The sequence below is a fragment of the Carettochelys insculpta genome, chromosome 24, assembly GCF_033958435.1.
Source record: "Carettochelys insculpta isolate YL-2023 chromosome 24, ASM3395843v1, whole genome shotgun sequence".
NCBI lineage: Eukaryota > Metazoa > Chordata > Testudines > Carettochelyidae > Carettochelys > Carettochelys insculpta.
Window position 1 is genome coordinate 13,156,119 of NC_134160.1, and position 18,891 is coordinate 13,175,009.

Below are 18,891 nucleotides of genomic sequence, written 5' to 3' on the forward strand. Positions count from 1 at the left end.
GAAATGGCCATGCAAATGGCCATTTCGAAGTTTACTAATGAAGCGCTAAAATGCATATTCAGCGCTTCATTAGCATGCGGGCGGCAGCCACGCTTCGAAATTGACGCTCCTTGCCGCCGTGTGGCGCGTCCAGACGGGGCTCCTTTTCGAAAGGACGCCGCCTACTTCGAAGTCCCCTTATTCCAATGAGCTCATGGGACTCATAGCACATGATACCTCCCAGTAATGGATGGAGTGGTACACGACAGAGGGACAGGCATTCAGCACACAAAGGGGACGCAGGGGACATGTGGCTAGACTGTGGCAGATGTGGCCAGGGCATCTGACACACGCAGATCCCCTGGCCAACTGGGCACATCATTCTCCTGCTTCTTCGATGCAGGCTCCTACCTGGTGGTCAACTCCTCACAGCATGTGCCGGGGCAGAAAGCTCACATCCTCTTCCAGACTCTGAGTGAGAATGACACCCACTGCCTCCAGTTCAGCTACTTCATATACAGCCGGGATGGCCACAGCCCCGGTTCGCTCAACATCTACGTGAAGGTGAATGGGGGCCCGCTGGGCAGCATGGTGTGGAACATGTCTGGCTCCCATGGGCGCCAGTGGCACCAGGCAGAGCTGGCGGTCAGCATGTTTTGGCCCAACGAGTACCAGGTGAGTTGGAAGCGTCCCTCGTGACAGGAGGCTGGGAGGTGGTCTTGCAGAAGTTGAAGGGTGATTTGGGGCCTGGACGGGACTTAAGCAGGTGGTAAATGAGCTGAACGGGCCATGGAGAAGAGGAAGAGAGAGAGAGAGAGAGAGAGACCTTTCAACACACTGCTGCTCAGCCAACCCACAGCCCTGGTCGCTATTCCAGCCATGGCGCCCATCGCGCTGGTACCCTCAGTCCCAACCCACAGCTCTATTTGATATTCCAGTCCATGACTCCTGTCTCCCCACCAGCTGTGCGCATGACCCTCACTCCCAGCCTGCACCTCTTGTGCTGTCCCAGGCCTGTCTCCAAGTTCTGCTGCTGTGCCACTTCCCTTCCTACCTCTGAGCTCCAGAGGCCCAGTCTGGAGAAGCTCTGAGGCAGTGTCTGTCCAAACAGCTTCGTGCCGTGAAGGGAGCTCTCAGGGGATCTCAGGCAGGCTGGCTGTACCAGGAGAGTGACCCTCTCTGTGTATTTCATTGCCTTGGCTTCCCAGGGCAGCTGCTGCCTGGGGATGGTGGTGGGTTTCCTTTTGGTAACTGACCCAAACCAAGATACGGACCCAGGCTGCAGAATTCAAATCTGGCTCCAGTCGCACGATTAAGATGCTGCATCTCTGCAAGGTGTGGGCCCAGCTCTGCTTATCCCCAGGCTCTTCCCTGCCAGTGCCACCTGGCCCATGGCTGGGCTCCGTGGGTGCAGACCTCAGGCTGCAGGTGAAGTGACAGGCGTGTGTCTCGTTGCTCGCAGGTGCTGTTCGAGGCAGTGATCTCCGGCGAGCACAGGGGTTACCTGGGCTTGGATGACATCTTGCTCTTGAATTATCCGTGCTGTAAGTGTCACAGTGCCTGGCTGCAGCCTCCTTCCTGACAGGGGCCAGCAGCCTGGCCCAACACGCTGTCATCTGCAGCCCTCACCCCTCCAGTTCTGTCCCTCTAATGAGCATCATGAGAGAACTCTGTTAACTGGAACATTAATGGCCTGTTGTCAGAGCAGGGCAGGAGGGGGATGTTCCAATACCAGCTGCGGTGAGGAGGGGGACATGGTGGTTGGGATTTCATCAGCAAGGCAGGCAGGAAGCCTTCTCTTGTGCAGAAAAGCAGGGGCTGTGGACTGGGGAAGTGGCCAGTGCAAGGTGGGACCAGGCCTGGCCAGGGAGCAGCCTAGTGATTTGTGCCTGGCGGGGCTCCTGGTCACACTGAGCCCCTGTGTGCTGGGCAGGTGCTGGGTGGACTCCCAGAGGGGAGAAGTGATCAGCCATGCTGAGATACTTATTTCATGGGGGAGTCCCTGGGCCTGGTGCTCAGGGACTATCAACACTGGGACTCCTGATGCTGCAGGGGAATGGCTCAGTCTCCCCCATGAGTCTTTTCATTGACAGGATGCAAACTCCACAGCTGCTCCTGGGAAACACCAGGTCTAACTGTCCCCTTCCAAAGGGTCAGCCCCACTGAGGAGGAAGGGCTGACTAATGGGCTGGCCACAGGGAAGGGAGCTAACACCCTGCAGACAAAATGTGGCAATGGAGTTCAGTGCAGCTGGGGCCCCTCACTAAGTGGTGGCCCTGCAAAGCCACTCCCAGTTCACCCCCTGCTTCTCCTAGCCTTGGCACCCTCCCGGCAGGAAATCAGTGCCATGTCCTCGGCAACGCCCTGCTTTCGAGGCTATGGGACAGAACTGGTTCCTGAGCTGCAGCTGAGTCTATGATGTCAGACAGCCCCCGCGTAGTCTCCTTCAGGCCTACGCTGCCCTCCTTACAGCTCTTTGGCTGCAATTCGTAAGCCTTGGAGTGGCTGCATGGTAGGAACATCAGCAATGAGGGTGCGTCCAGGCTGCAGGCCACCACTCCGTCGAGTCTGGCAGCCTGTGTCTGATGGCCATCCAGACCTTATGCTGCAGAGGAAAGTGAAAATCCTTCTCACAAAGTGCCAGGCTAGTGGGGTCATGTGGCAATGGGAGAAAATTCCTTCCTGTCCCCCCGCAAAATGAAGCTTTGAAGTATGAGCACCTACCACGTGGCAGAGGAAGGAGCCACAGAGTTTGGGTTGGAATAGTGGGCTCTTTGATGCAGGCCCTTAGCTAATTACTACTGAGTATTAAGTGGCCCAGCTCTTGGTAAAGCTGTTAAGCAGGAAAGCATCACATTCTGTAGGGCTGTAGTGGCCTCCCAGCCTGGGAGCTCAGGACTGGCATTGGCCTTCTCTAGTGCATGGGCCCCAAATGGGCTTCTGACAGAGGCTTTTATACACATATTCCCACTCCCTGAGTTCTGGGCAGGTAGGGGGGCAGGGCTTCCCTCTGCTCACCAGGACTTGAGGAGGGGTTTCCCCCCAGCCCTTGGTTGGTCAGCGGCCGCCCCCGCCCAGTGTGCTCCAGCTTTGTGCTCCTGGGATCCAGCACCTTGTTTCGTGGCAGTGCTGGGGGCATGCTGGGGAGAGGGCAGGTAGCTGCAGCCAGTCCCAAGTGCCTGTAGCTCTGTGTGACTATTTACCCCTTTGCTGGCAGCCAAAGCCCCTCACTTCTCCCGCCTGGGTGACGTGGAGGTCAACGCTGGACAGAACGCCACCTTCCAGTGCGTGGCAGCTGGGAAGGCACTGGAGGCGGAGAGGTTCCTCATGCAGGTAACAGGGTGAAGGAATGCGGGGTGGGATCTGCAGCTCTTCAGAGCCTCTGGGATTCCCTGAGATGGAGTCGCTTCTCACTGCCATGTGATGCCCTGGGCTGGGGGCTGGGAGCTGGGACTGGCTCAGCACCTCAGGCCAGATCGTGTTTATGGGGCTGGGCTGCACCATCCATTGTGGGGCAGAGAGAGGAGGACGGGGACAGGATGGCTGTTGGAAATGAACAGTGAATGGTTGGGTGGCAGCTACTTTTGCCCTCTCCCCATTTACCAGGGAAGTCCCCTTGGAAATTCCTTCATGTCTTTTCCTACTGGAAATCAAAAACTGAAGATGAGGGAGAGTCCTCCCGGTACCAAGCCCTTCCGCAGGACCCTGCCAGCCTCTCGCTCTCCAGGCCTCTCTTGGAGGTCTGGGTTGCACCCCCAGAAAACAGTCCCAGGCCCCTACCCCCACCCTCTCCCTGCATCTCTGGGGTGGTAGCATTTGGGGTGCTGCAGTGCCACACCAGCTGTTCTGTCAGAGCCCAGCACACAGCTTCCCTGGAATAGTGCCCTGAGCTGCTCCATGGCACCCCTGGGTTGTGTAGGGAGCCGCCCTGAGAGGGTTTTGGACAGCTTAGTGAGGGAGGCTCTTTGGGAGAGCCCAGCGGGGAACAGCCCTCCTGCCTGGAGGGCGAACAGCAGGAGCTGCCTGGGGATCCCCTCAATACTCTCTCTCTCTAATTGGCAGAGGCAGAACGGAGGAGTTGTCCCAGCCACCTCAGTGAAGCACATCAGTCATAGACGATTCCTGGCAACCTTCCAGCTGGACAAGGTCTCCAAGGGGGAGCAGGATCTTTACCGCTGTGTCAGCCAGTCTGTGCGGGGCTCGGGCGTCTCCAACTTCGCCGAGCTGATTGTGAAAGGTGAGGACGACACTTGCAGGGGAGGGGCTCAAAACATGTTACAGCACTGGGGGATTGGAGAGAGGGGGGAACCGAGGCAGTGGGTGGGGCAGCTGCTTGCTCCAAAGTGACACAAGGAGTTGGGGGCAGAGTCGGGAATCAAACCCAGAGGCCTGACTGCTACCTAATGGCTTAGAGCACTGCACTAGGGTGCTGTTGACCTGCCACTGGCCTGCCACTTTGGGCGACTCACTGCACTGCTCTGTCCCACCTGTAAAATGGGGCGAATGACCCTACTCATCTTGTGCAGTGCTCCGAGGCCTGGGGATGGGAGGGAGATGTGGGTGTAACCACAAAAGGTGCCAAGTATCAGCTCTACCTTGGCTCCCCAGCCTGCCACATCCGCACACCCCACAGCCAAGCTCAGGGTTGGGTGAGCTGGGGAGATGGGTAAGCAGGTGGTTAGAGGGGAGGGCGACTTGGGGGAGTCTCTGGGTTGGTGAGAGGGGAGAGCTGGGGCAGGGAAGTGTCAGAGAGCTGGTGAGACTGAGGCAGGCTAGAGAGCGGGTGGGGCAGGGCAGCTGTCCATGGGGTGGGAAAGGCCACTAGGTGGCCGGAGTGGGGTGGGTGCAGTGACAGAGATGGGGCTGGTGTATGACCCTCCCCACCACACACTCCCCAGTGAGGCAGTGCAGCCAGAACAGTCCCTTCCAGCCCGGCTGCTGCCCACGCTGGCCGCTTTGCTAGCGACCAGCCCATGCACACCGGCTGGCTCCCACTGCCGAGCTCTGACTGGAAGAGGGGGAGGGTGTCGGGGCAGAGCTGGCCTCTGCTCAGATGGGCAGTGGCAGCTCGAGGGGGAGCTGCAAACACCTCAGTATTGCCAGTGTCAAGAGATCAGAAAGCAGGAGGCTGGCTCCTAAATCATGGCATGTAAATGTATGTTTGTGATTAGTCTCCCTCTGCCGATCTCCCTCCCCTCCTTTCCCTGCACACTGAGCTCTGGGGCAGCCGTCAGGGGAGATTCAGGTGCTGCCCCCAGTTAGCAAAGTGCCTGCAGCCACCCACGTGAGCAGCCAGGTTCTGCTGGCGATGCACAGCACAAAATGGATGGAAAATGTTAGTGGGACTCTGTCCACCACTTCCATGCGTGTGCCTTCGGGGGCTGGGAGCGGAGCACTGCAGCTGTGCAGCACTGCACTCCCGTCTGATGCTGCCTTGTGTTGTTGCCATCGTGCGTTGTCATCGCAGCCCAAACCCAGGGGGATGTAAAGTCTTAGGCACGTAGGAACTGCCAGACAGGATCAGGTCCAAGGTCCACCAAGCCCAGTGGCCCATCTCCGACAGTGGCCAACAGCAACTGCTTCAGAGAAAGGTACAAGAAACCCTACAGTCGACCATCAGGGATGAGCTGCTTCCCTGAGAGAGGTTTTTTCCTGGCCTCTGGTTGTGAAGCTCATCTTACACCCATAAGCATGAACTCTGAATGTGTGTTGTTGTTAGGTGTCTCCTAAATTGGGGAAAAGTTGCACACACTTTCTGTGGATTAATCACAATACGTACACAACAAATTTCACAGAATCCTAGGGCTGGAAGGGACCTCAGGACATCAGCTAGTCCAGCCCCCTGCCTAAAGCAGGATCAACCCCCACTGTGTAACCCCTTTGTGAAATTTGCTGTGTATGCTGTGGTCATCTTGTGAAAAATGTGTCATTTCTTCACAGCATTTTTAAACTGGGGGCCCTAACCCACACAGGGGTGGCAAACTCACTGCTGGGGGTTGTGGTATTGCCATCCTTACTTCTGCTGTAGCCAGAGGCAGCACTGCCTGAAGCCAGTCGGTGGGAGACAGCAGCTTCTGCCCCGTGCCCAGCTCTGATGGCAATATAGGTTGAACCTCTCTAGTCCAGCAACATCTGTAATCCAGGATGATTTTTGTTACCTGGACGACCAGTTATCGTGGGAGTTGGCCAAGTTTCCTGGGGTCCCATAAAGTTTGTTTCCAGCCCCCAGTTCTGGCTCTCAGCGTTCTGTGCTGTTCTTTAGCTCTAATTTATCCCTAAATGTCTTCTAAGAACCCAGTAAGCTGCGGAAGTGTTGGTAATGTGCCAGGCAATATAGACCTCCTGTGGTCTGGCAAATTCAGCACCAGTCAGGTCCCAAGGGTGCTGGGTGAGTGATGTTCAACCTGTACCAATGCAAACCACACCACAGAAACAAGGCTGGCAATACAATACTGCTCTCCGCTCTGTCTTCAGACCTGGGTATCTGGAGACCATGTTTCATGGGGGAGAGCGTATGTCACGATCCAGGCATGATTTTCATGGGTGCGAATTCAATAGACCCATACTTAGTATAAGTGGATCTTCTTGCTATCTGGATACAAATCCAATCCTTTTAAAAATTCTGCCCAATGCCACGTGGCGGCAGCAGGTTCCACCGGGCAACTGTGCTGCCCTCTCTACAGAGTGTTTGTTAGGATAGTGTGGCCTCACCAGTTCACATGGCTGGCTTTTGTGAGTCAGCAAGCACACTCATGCATTATGTTCATTTATTTTGACGGTTGTGTTGGAGCGTTAATTAGTGATGACAGAATTTCACAGCACTGTGGCAACTGCTTGGAAGCATATTCTGTGAAAAAAACAGTGAAGTTCTGGTCACATGAGACCTGGCTGTTGCCCGGGCTGTTAAATCTCCAAGGGGTGTGTGTGTGTGCGCGCACTTGCATGCACTCACATGTTTGTGACTGTTCTATTTTTAGGTGTGAATTCTGAAGAGTTCTCTTGTGTTCAGCACCGAATTATGCTCCAGCAATGTCAGTCTCCCCTGCCACACACCAAACACGTTGATAAAGCAGTTGTGCCTGGGAAGGGAAATGTACAACTATCAGGGCTAAGAACAGTGAACCAGAAAAGAGCTACAAAAGAGCAAGTCCAGAGTGAGGGCAGAGTGGCTGCTCATAGAACAGAATCGGACTCAGCATCCTTATTATGCCAGGGTCCTCTTAGATAAATGGTAAAGAAGAAAGTCTGAATGTTAACTTAGTCCCTGTTTGAAGCACCCAGAGATCAGCTCCCTGTTGCTGTACACAGCTGTAGGTGCTTCTTGGTCCAAAGATCTTCCAGTCTGAATGGATGAGACAAGCTGAGGGTGGGAGAAATGTTTACTATCTCCTCGTTATGAATGGGACAGCAATGGGTTGGTGGTGGGCACTCAGGTAACTGCCCTGGGTTTCCTGGGTCCTACCAGAGTGCTTTAGATCACAAGCTGTGCAGTGTGCTCGATGGAAAGATGACAGCTCTCCAGGGTAAAAGCACCTGTGAAGCAGAGAGGGGATGGTCCAGTCATCTCTCCTCTATCCTTTTCCAGAGCCCCCCACGCCCATTGCTCCCCCTCAACTGCTCCGAGCAGGCTCCACCTACCTGATCATCCAGCTCAACACCAACTCCATCATCGGAGATGGCCCCATAGTGCGCAAGGAGATCGAGTACCGCATGACCTCAGGGCCTTGGTCAGAGGTCCATGCTGTCAACATACAGACCTACAAGCTGTGGCATCTGGATCCCGACACGGAATATGAGATCAGCGTGCTGCTCACAAGGCCGGGGGATGGTGGGACTGGCAAGCCAGGGCCACCCCTCATAAGCAGGACCAAATGTGCAGGTAGGTACTGCTCTGAAAGCGGGATGCCCATGGTTATTGGCTGTTCCTTGGTCAACAAGGATCTTGGGTACCACTGGGCACAGTGTAAAACCTGGGAAATGGGCTTCTCTGGGCGGGTGCTGGTCTCCGTGATTGTTCCAAAGTCCTGGTCAGAGGTCTGGAGTGATGTTCCTCAGGACATTGTGATTTTCTTGGTCATCTAGTGGCCCTGAACTGGGCCCAGCACTGTGCTGGCCGCTGCTGTTTTGGGGCTTGTCTACATGGGAAGTTATGCTGTAGAATGGGAGTTACAGGTAACAGTAGAACAGCAAAAATACAAACACCATAATTATGGACTTACCAGTCAATTGACCGTCCCCTGAAACGAGAAGTGACCAGTCAGGCAGCAGCAGAGACCAAAAAGAGAAGAAAAAAAGAAAGCAAGTTCTGTACTGTTGCCTGTATGGTACCTGGGCTCCTGTCCCCACCCCTACAAGGAGAGGGCACAAGCTTACCCAGCTGCCTCTGGAACCTGGCCCAGAGTATCAGCTGCTGGATCTGTAGCTCAGAGATATGGATAACTCCATTCCTGAGGTGTCTGTAAGTCTCAGGTTCTCCTGTCGGTACACCAGGTTACCTCCCTATGGGGCCAGTCTTATTCCATGAATTTAAACCTCTTCCAAAGCAATGTAAGTTAGACTGGAAAAAGGCTCCTCTGGTACTGGAACGAGAGTGTCCGCTTGAAGCATTGTAATGGTATAACCGTGTTGGTTTGAATTCAAATGGTCTCTTAAACTGGGATAACTTCCTGTGTAGACAAGCCCTTTTTCTGTGGGGGGACTTCTAGCCCCAAGTTGTGTGGCATTAGTGAATGTGCACATGTGGAGTGAAAGGGCGGGCTGGGGCCCTGGCTTTTACTTCACACAAAGCTTAGGAACTAGAACATGGTTCAGTGATTACAGGAAGAAATGGAAGAGCAGGACTCCTGGGTTCCTTTGCCAACTCTAGTGTTCCAGTACAGAGTTTCTCAAACATCATTGCACTGCAGTCCCCTTCTGACAACCAAAATTACTACGTGATCACAGGAAGGGGGACTGACACCCAAGCCCTGCCACCCTAAAGGTGCCAATGTTTGAGGGCTTAAGGCCTGAGTAGTGGGGCTTGGACTTCAGCTTCAGCCCAAAGCCCTAGGAAGTCTAATGCTAGCCCTGGCAAGCGCCTTAACAAACCCACTTTGAGAACTGGTGGTCAAGTAGTTAGACAAGGAGACTGGGATCAGGACACCTGGGTTCTGTTCCCAGCTGCAAGAGGGAAGTGCCATCTAGCAGTTAGGTCGAGGCTGGGGGTATCTGCAAGGTGTCAGAACTGCTGGGTTCTCTTCCCGTCTGTAAGGGAATTAGCAGTTAGAGCAGGGGAGTGCAGGACTCAGGGGTGCATTTCCCAGCTCTAGCACTGATTCACTAACTGCTTCAGGTAACCCACTTAACCTTCCTGTGCTTGTTAAAGTTGAGAAATTGTGGCAAAGAGACCTGTATCCCTGGCAGTTTCCAAGGGTGAAGTCTTTGCCAGCTGTGAACACCATGGCAAGAGCTGCAAGTAGACAGGTGCTACTGACCCACCCAGGATGAAGGAAAACCAAAGAACCCCAAAGAAAACCCTTCCTGTGCCGGGGCTGGCTCGATAGCTTGGATTCACTGGTTTATACACTCCGACGGCCACGGGAAACTGACAAATTGTTGTTTCAGCAACAGTCAGAGCTTGTCGGCAGCAAAAGGATGAACAATGGCCCAGAACAACGCACCTGCCATAACTCAGCTCCAGAGTGGCTGTTCCTTAGTGGCAGGCTGGTAGGGCAGGCATAGTGGAGAGGAGTGGGCTGAAAGGCAGGGGGACAGCTTCTGTGAAGGAAGAAGGAGCAGCAAAGTGCTGGGGCAGCTTTCTGGATTGGGCAGGGGATAAAGGAAACAGCTTTATTGCCGTAGCACCTCTGCTTTCCCCCTGCCCCAAAGAGCTTGCAGGCTGAGAGACAGGACCACAGCAGTGGGCGAGGAGGAGCCGGGGTAACGAAAACAACAAGTGAGTCGGGAGCTTTTCTGAGGTCTGGCGACACTTGGATGCCTTTATCTCATAAGACCATCCCACTTTCGTGTTGTCTGTCAGGGACCCAAAGGGAAGGAGCCTCAGAAAAGACTCACAATCTTTTCAACCCTATAAAATTCGGTGCTGTGGATAAAGGACACCTTCACTGACTTCCACAGGAGCACGGGGGTCCCCAGGACCTCTTGAGATGGTGATGTGGGGCAGGATATTGTCATTAGATATCATGTGATTGATGAATGTGGTCAGTGCACAGTAACAATGAGCACTTGTAGATGGTGCTTATCTACCTAGCTAGGGACTTATATGGCCCCATTATCATGGTCTCTGAGGCCCTCCCTCCACCGCCGTCCTAGGAAAGGACCAGCATTACCCCACTGTTTGGCGAGGGTTATCCACTCGACTAGAGTCAGATGCAGGAAGACTGTGGCAGAGCCAGCCCAGAGTACCTGAGTTTCATAGGATGGTGCTTTAAGCACAAGCCTACCCTTCCTCAAGTGGCAGCTGCAAGCTCACCTGGACTTCAGCCCTATGGAAACAGCTTATAAGGAAATCATTGCGAGGGACAAGCTACATTAGCAGATGCTTCCTGAGGCTATTTCTTTCTCAAGCGTCTGACTGCACAGCACTCTCCAGGTAGGAGCCAGCAGCAGTGCAAGCCCAGGAGCAATTGGCTGCATGTGGTAGCAACAGCTACAGCTGGTTTCAAAGGGCAGGTGTCTTCGGCTGCTGCAGGTCTGCCTTTAATTGACATTTTAGCAACAGCATCCTGCCGCATTCACTCTGTTCCATTGTTCCTGCCTGAGGACTGGCTGGTCTGTCGCTGAAGGAGTGGAATCTCCTAGCATGACTCCAATCCCTCCGAGACTGGGGCACAATTAGCAACAGAGGAACAGCCTGAATCTGTTCCAGGGCAGCATTGGCATCCAGGCAGGGATTTCCTCTGCCTTCCTTGGCAGAAGCCCAGACTTTCTTAGCAAACAGTCCCCCAGTCCTGATCTCTCTGTCTCCTTTTCTGAGATCAGATGCACCGAGCTTGCTTTCCTGGCTGGTAGCTCAGCAGACCTAGTTAACAAACATGTGCCATGAGAGGGTTTGCTAATGAAGCCAATCAGACTCATTAGACTAAAGGCTGGCAGGGTGCATTGGGTGGCACTAAATCTTAAAGCATGGCAAATGCACAGTGAAGCTGGCTAGGCTGGGTGTACTGACAGACCAAGGAATATTGGATGTCTGCAGATTAATCCGAACAGCTTCCTACAGCGACTAGGTACAGAGGCTGTGTGGCTCCAACTCCTTACAACAGGAAGCACAGTCTGTCTAGCATGGCTCCCGACCAGCAGGTGAAGCTCTGAAGTGTTGGACAGGCCTCCAGGTCAGGGATGGAGCTAAGCCACAATGTTCCAATCTCATCTAGAGCAGAACCTGCCCCAAGTTCCTGCGCCTGGTAGAGAGGAAGGTTGCCTTGTGTCTCAGGCTCAGTGCAGGGACAAGACCTGGGCTTGCTTTAGAAATGGTACCATAAGCACAAGCTTTGTGTGTCACTGTACCAACACAGGCCTGATGAGGGCACGCTGGCCATGCAGATGCATGTGGTGACTCTCTCCAGTCCCTTTCAGCCTAGCTTGCAGGAGGCAGGTCAATTGCACAGGTGTCAGCTATGTAGAAATGAAGATGAGCATCTCCCTCACCCAGAGGCAATGTTCCCATTTCTTTGACCTCCAGGTCAGATATGTGGGGGAGGTGGTCCTTCATTCTCCTGTGCTTGATTTTAAGCAGACTGCAGATTATATAATATTTGCTTACAAATGAATCACATTGTTCCCTCTGAAGGCTAACCCCATTTTAAAGCAGGAGACAATCTGGACAGCAGTGTTTTGGCCCAGGCTGTCTAATTGTGAGACCAATGACAACACTCTATGCTGTGCCCCGTGAGAAGTAATGAATGAGCTGTACTGTTTGATAGGCCTGTTGTTCTTCTCTGGCTCATCTCTAATTATATCACTCATTCTTCCACAGATAGGATAAACAGGAGCACTATGAATATGAGTGGCATGACCAAGGTTATGCAGTAAGTCAGTGTCAGAGATGAGAATAGCTCTCAGGTGTCTTGATTCCCAAGGAGCTGCTTGCTTTTACTTTCCTCTGCAACATCAGCTATGGCTTGCAGCCAGAGGCAGGAGATCAGAGCATATGGAGCAGTGGTGTAACCCAGCATTGCATATCATGGACCCGACCTCAGCTTCTCATGTACTGATGACGTTACAAGTGACACCAACAACAACATGAGCTCTGCCAGGGGTGGCTCTGAAATAACACACACAGACTCAGACACACACTCACACACTAGTGTCACAAGCAGGAAGATGAAAAATGCTTCTGACCCCAGGAGCATTCAGAAGGGAGTGGCCCTCCGTCAAAGACCTCCCACCATTTTGGTTGCCATGACAACGGGTTGCTTGAGGTCACAGAAGACAGGAGGTGTCCTGGTGCAGGCGTTTCAGATGCTCCATGGCAACAGACTTCCTGGGTGTGCCGGGGATTTAACTGCTCAGTAACTGAGCAAAGTCAAAGAGAACAAGCTGACTTTAAGGAGACACATGACTCTTGAGTGTCTGGTCCCCTAGAAACAGAGAGCATCCACAGCAGCTGATTGGGAAGGGGCTGCAGCTTCAGAGCAAGGAAGCAGGGGCTGTGTTGTCCTGGTTTGTTCCATTCCCCGCACGCCTTCGCCCTCTCTCGGTTGAGGTGAACTGGAGCTGATAGACTGAGGTCACACGAGCGCTTGGGATCTTGCACTGGGGAAGTAGTGGGAGCACTTAACCTTTCTGGGAACAAGCTTGTTTTGTCCTGGCAGATCCTGAATGTTGTTTACAGAGCCATGCCGTAGGCATCCTTGTCACGTCTGCACACGGGGGGACTGTAAAGGGGGTTCATTCATACCTGACTTCAGGCCCCAACGAAATCCATTCACTGACATTACATGCGTTGTGTGAGCACACACTGAAAACGGACGAAGAGCCACTGACCTTCTCCCCAAACTCTAATCACACCCGGAACTGCAACTTGCCCTAGGTGCAGAGGTGTTGCCGGCTCAGTTTGGGATCTGGCTGGTCACTGCCCTTTGCCCCCGTCCGATCTCTTTGACCTTGCGGTGGTGGGTTGTCCGTGCCTTGCAGCACAGCCAAGTCCAAAACAAACATCTTCTATGCCTCTCTCAGGCTGCCTTCTGTTCTCCTCTTCTCCTGGGCTCCTTGGAGGCTCCTGCAGCAACTCCCAGCCATCTTCCGGTGTTTTCCCTTCTCTCTGGCTCTCCAGTGGCTTCTGTCCTATCTCCACCCCACAAGGCCCTAATGACATGGAACTCTGGTCATTTTCTCCACCGGGGGAGGAAAGCACAATGTGTGGGGCTGAACCCATTGCAGGCTGGTCACTCTGTGATACTAAGGTTCTGAAAGTCCCCATCTGTAACAAGCCCCATCAGCAGGCCCTGAACGTGGGATCTCCCACTCTGAAACCAAGAGCCACGATTACCAGAGGTAAAGGACTAGAGCTTCTGACTGTAGCCAGCTCATGTACCGATGGCATGGGCCAGCCAGCAGACGGGGACACAGAGGTCCATCTTGGTTATGTGGGTCCCAGACACACCTTCTGCATGAGTCCTCAGCTTGGGGAGGGGGTTATGGTATGACTTGCTGCGGAGTTGTGACTTCTTCTCCTCTCAGGCTATGTCCAGATTGTAGCAATTTGTCAACAGAAGTTTTTGCTGGAAGATCTCTTCCAACGAAACTTCTCTTGACAAATTGCAGCCAAACAAACTGCTAAATGGATCACAAGAGCAAGCCGCTCTGTCGACAGAGAGGCTGGACTGCCCGGCCGCCACGTCGGCAAAACCACCAACCAGAAGCAGAGCAGACAGGGCTTCCTGGTGTCCTGGAAGCCCTGTCTGTCGACAGAGGGCCCCCTGGAATGTCCAGACCAGCTCTGTTGACAGAGCTCTGTTAACAGAAGCATTGTGCCTTGTGGAGATTGAGATACAGCTGTCAACAAAAGCGCGGTGTTCTGTCAATTTACCATCGACAGAACCTCTTGGGAATGTGGATGCTCCCCAGGTTTTGTCAACAAAATCATCTAGTACAGACAGCCCCATTCTCGTATGGTTCCTGGCACTTGTTTCTCTTGGGAGCTGCTCTTCAGTTCGCAGCTGGGTGTTTTGAAGTTACTGAGGGGACTCTGATCTGACCAAAGAGCTCAGGAGATGCCCCATTGGATCAGGGTAGGGTTCCAGCTAGCACTTACAGTGACCCTGGAGTGTGTACTTCAGAGACAGATGGAAGAAGCTGCATCGGTGTCATGGAATAACCTGGCCATGGGAACAGTCCCTCACGGCCCCAGGCAGCTAGTGACTGTGCAGGTAGGGCAAGGGTGTGTAGTCATGGGGGGCAGCACAGGTGAGCAGGCTGGGATCACAGGAGAAGTCACCCATCCTGCTCTCCAATGGATTAGAGCCTACTCGCAGTGTGACCTGAAATCTCAGGGCTGACCTTTGACCTGCAGCTTCTGCTTCAAGCCTTGACAATGGCACACACTGATCAGCTGTGTCCAGAGCTCAGAAAGCAGTTTTGATGTGGGATGGGCAACGCCCCCCACCAGTGGGTCAGAGGAGAGTGCCTGAGTGCACCCCACCACGTCCTGCCGCCTCCCCGTCAGTGTGTCAGAGAACACCTGAGTTGCTAATGTCAGGGATGCTCGCCATTGTACTGCCTCTTTCGCTCTCCAGTTGTATGAGGAGTGGGATCAGCCTGCCATGTGCTCATCGGGCAGCTGCCCTTTCCCTCAAAGCTGTGCCCCGTCACATCCCACAGGCATGGCAAGGTGGGCTGGGCCAGGAGTTTAGATGGGAGCAGCTGGGACACGGGGTGGGCAAGTGATTCACTCAGTGATGCCTGTCTCTCGCTCTCTCTCACTCTCTCTCTCAGGGAATTTCTGCTGATGGATCTGTACAGGCTGGCACTGAGTTGACACAGATCTGTTTGCAGGGTCAGAACACTTAGTGGTGAACCCAATGACCAAGAGTGGTTAAAGCAGGTTCTGCTGCTAATGGGGCCTTAGTGGATGCATGAGAAGCCCAGGACCCTGTGATAGCTGTAGACGCCCTGGCCATTTGGAAGGGTTTGTGTGAAATTGTCTCTTGTATCACAAAGTTAATTGCATTCCATCAGCCTCCGTTCCCTCTGCCCATCCCATGGGACATGGTATTGTTCTTCACTTCCTGCTCCAGACTGGCCTAGCTGTGGATGATTCCACCCCAGAGGTGGCTGTATTTCCAAGATAGGTACCTAGTCCTCTATAGTTCATCAGCCTACCTGTGAAGCACTGTGCGTACTAAGCATTATCCACCTCTTGGCAGCATGTGGCAACACTTGCCCAAGCCTCTGGTGGGGAATGGGCTGCTCTGAGACTCCCTGCCCCCAGAGTAACTTCTGGAAAAGGACTAGCATTGGCCAGCCTATAGATGAAGTGAAGTCACCCATCCTTTACCGACAGCAGCTCTGGAGTGATGGGAAATTCCCAGCCCAGCAGCACGCCACTGGCCGCGACTGACACTTTTTGTGCAGGAACACCTGTGTGTACTACAACTGTAATAACAACTATAAGCACAGGCAGCTCCAGGCTGGCACTAATTGTATGGATGTATTCAGCAATATTAATGCCTGCAGACATCCTTGTTAGCTGATCTCTCTCTAAACCACTTGTAGAATCTGCTTACACTGGCCTGGGGGTGCCAGGCTGTCTGTTTCCACTGATCATTGGAATGCAGCGCAGTAAACAGGAGACAAGCTTAAAGCCTGGATTTCCGCCGACTTTGAGTGCTGCTCCTCTCCTTGTGGAGAGTGCTAAGGATGCTGTGCTGGGAGGGGCAGCTCATGCCCACTGGAGTAAAAGGTTGTTCTCAGGGTGAGATATGATTACAGGGTCCTCTCTGCTTTCCTCTTCATGCCTTCTAAGGGCCCTCAGCACCTTCCCCATGTGAGGCTGTTGCACATTGTATCAACTCAGCTTCTTGTTTATGCCAGTGGCATCAATTCTCTCCTCCATCCCAGTCCCGTGGGGCTTAGCTGTGGGTGATATATACAGGTGATCCCCACCTGCCAGAGGGTGTTGGGGTTGTCTCCAAATCAGGGGCTGGTTAGACCTGAAAAGTTAAAAGATCTCATCAGGGTTGGAGCCATGTTCCTGTTGTACATCTAAGCCTTGCCAGAGGTCAGCTCTGGGCAGGGCAGGTATACCATCTAAGCTGTTCAGGTAAAAGGAGGTGCCTGTGAGCCTGCTCACCCTGTGAGCCGTGTTCCTCTGCACCACATCCAAAGGACAGAGGATGTTATCTGTGACAGAAGGCACCTCCTTGTCCATCTGCCACCTGCCCCTTTCCTTCATTGGAACCACCACTGAACCCAGAGCCCTTTTTTAGTTACTTGGGAGAAACTGAGACATCAGAGGAGCCATCATTCCCTTCTCCAAGACAGGAGATCCAGATCCTCCTGCTACCAATCTCCACCTCGACATACTCTTTGAGACCAGTGATGTCTCGAAGATCCCCCATAACTCCTCCTGACCCAGCGTATTGTCCATACCCGCCAAACAAGACTATCATTACAGATGTCCCACTCAAGCTCAGGAGTCCAGTGCGTGACCTGTTGACTAACAGATTCTTGAAGGGCCTAATCAAAATGATCTCACTGGTAAAAAAGCCTACACCTCGCTGGGACTTAAGCTGGGTGCTTTCAGCATTCTCAAAGCCTCCTTTTGCACCATCGGCCAGAAGGGTGAGTGAGTCTGGAACCCTAATGGCAGATCTACCTTACACTGTGGTCTGTAAGGATTGAGGTCTTCTTATGACTTCATCTGACATTCACCCCCATAGTAGTATTGGACTTGCACATAATTCAGTCAATTCTCTTACCTGTGTTTCTTCCAGAATATCGCTCAGAGGAGGACACTGCATTCTTTTGACGTACAATATGCAAAAGACAAAATTGTGACCTAGACTGTTCCTTGCCAGAGCAGAATGAGTCTGAGGTTGAGCTGTACCTTCCTAGAAGATCTCTAAACAGATCTCAGAAGATCTCTAAAGGGATCTCCTGCTTTACCAGTTGTTACATCCTCCTCTCCCTGACAGGATAAGGGGCTATTCTACAAGAGCACAACCATGAGTGCCAGCAAGAATTTTTCTGAGGTCTGCCGATGCATTCAGTAAGATGGAGCTAGTCTCTATATTTTTGCTATCTGGTGAGTTGCAGTGGGCAAAGGAGTACTCCAGGCACAGGATGCCAACCCCGCAGGAGTGGGCACAGAGATCTAACTGGGAGCTGAATCGCAATTTAATAACAATGCTTTTTGCCAGCCTCTTAAAGCACTTTACAAATGAATGAAACCCTGAAAGCCCATTGTCACTTTGCTGGGAGACAGGACAATGGTTCGTCATCCTGTTCCCTCACAGCATGGCAGCATGGTGTGATGTGATGACTCAGACATCACTGTCCTGAGGAAAGGTCTCAGCTAGCTTCACCTGCAGCTCTGTTCTGGGAGCAGTTATAATGTTTCCAGCACCTGTGCAGTGCTGCAGTGCCCTTTCCTTTAAATCAGTCAGGGAGACCTTGGTGTCAGAGCTTTGGTAGGACTCTCCAGATTGGGAGCGCAGCCTGGCTGGGGAGCTTGTCTTCTGACTGAGTGTAAATGATAACAAGAGCAAACCTCTTCCAGAACCAGGCCAGCCGTGTTCTCTTGCTGCAAACTCATGGGTTGGGGAAGATGTGGTAGTGGCTACAAATCCTCAGCTCCTGAACATGGCTTGACCTTTGGAGCAGCCTTCACCTGAGCGTCTTTGTGGGGCTCAGCTCAGCCCAGCCCAGCCCTGTGTCTTCAGCTAATGATTGTATTTCTGTCGGGGGGAAGGGTCCTAGCCTAGACAGGGAGTTGTGGATATATTATGGAGGCTTCGGGGCAGCTCTGTAGTTAAGTCTGTGTTGAACTTTTCCTTCCATCTCACTCTTCAGTCATGGAATTGAAGGCCTGAGCCTCATTTGGCTGCTCTGAACATTCACTGTAAGGCCCCCATGAGTGGCTGGTGCAGTAAAAAGTGGCTTCAGTGTACCTGAGAATCAGGCCTGTCATCTCTGATTTCTTGCTGTAACAGTTCAAGGAACAATGGAATTTTTGGTGGCATTTTTGTGGTGTTTTGCTGCAGAGGGGAATCTCAAACCTTGTGTAGGTTGGAAATTAAACCTCTAGCATCTCACTTGGGCCATGTTTCATAACCTCAAGTTCTCCCAAATTGCCGGTGCTGCCACAGCTCAGCCGAAGTGGTAGAAGAGAACAGAGAACCGGCAGAGCATCTCAGCTGTAAAATACAGCAGATCAACAATCAAATATAATATGAACAAATAGTTCCTGAGCACCTCATTAAATGCTGTGTTGTAGGACAGATGTGCAGAGGGACAGAGTTAAAGTTATGGGGTCAGCCATAAATTTTGTATCATCTGATCTTGACAGCTTAATCTGCAATCCTCAAGTTACATTAATAGGGGATGGGAGGGTTGTGCCTTTTGCTTAGTTCTTAGGAATAGAGCTTGAAAAATATATTTCCTGGTCCTCTGTTTTTGCCACCCACAGTTCTGTGTGTTACACAACCCCCCCTTTGTGCTGGGCCACCACAGATATGAGCCAGCTACATTTCCTAATGGGACGACATAGGTTCAAGTTCATGTTCTTATTTCTTGGAGTCCTTTCAGTTTCCAGAGGCAGGCAGGCAGGGTGCTGGCCTTCATACTTATCCCTTTGCATCAGGCTTGTTACTTACTAAAGAAAGGTGCACAACTTACTGAAAATTTATACTCAAAGAGAGGTCATCAATAGTTTGCTGCCAAACAGAGAGGACCAAGCAAAGCCCCACAGGG

The 18,891-nt window shown here is 52.6% G+C and overlaps 1 protein-coding gene across 4 annotated transcripts in view; it reads left to right on the top strand.

Annotated features, from left to right (window-relative positions):
• The window catches only part of PTPRU (protein tyrosine phosphatase receptor type U), a 324,630-nt gene that overhangs the window by 145,235 nt on the left and 160,504 nt on the right, over positions 1–18,891 (top strand). For all 4 annotated transcript variants that reach the window (XM_074976599.1, XM_074976600.1, XM_074976601.1 and 1 more), the window contains exons 3-7: positions 383–654; positions 1,442–1,523; positions 3,197–3,312; positions 4,042–4,216; positions 7,565–7,858. In XM_074976599.1, the coding sequence (XP_074832700.1) occupies positions 383–654; positions 1,442–1,523; positions 3,197–3,312; positions 4,042–4,216; positions 7,565–7,858 (939 nt within the window). The remainder of the gene's footprint in view (positions 1–382; positions 655–1,441; positions 1,524–3,196; positions 3,313–4,041; positions 4,217–7,564; positions 7,859–18,891) is intronic.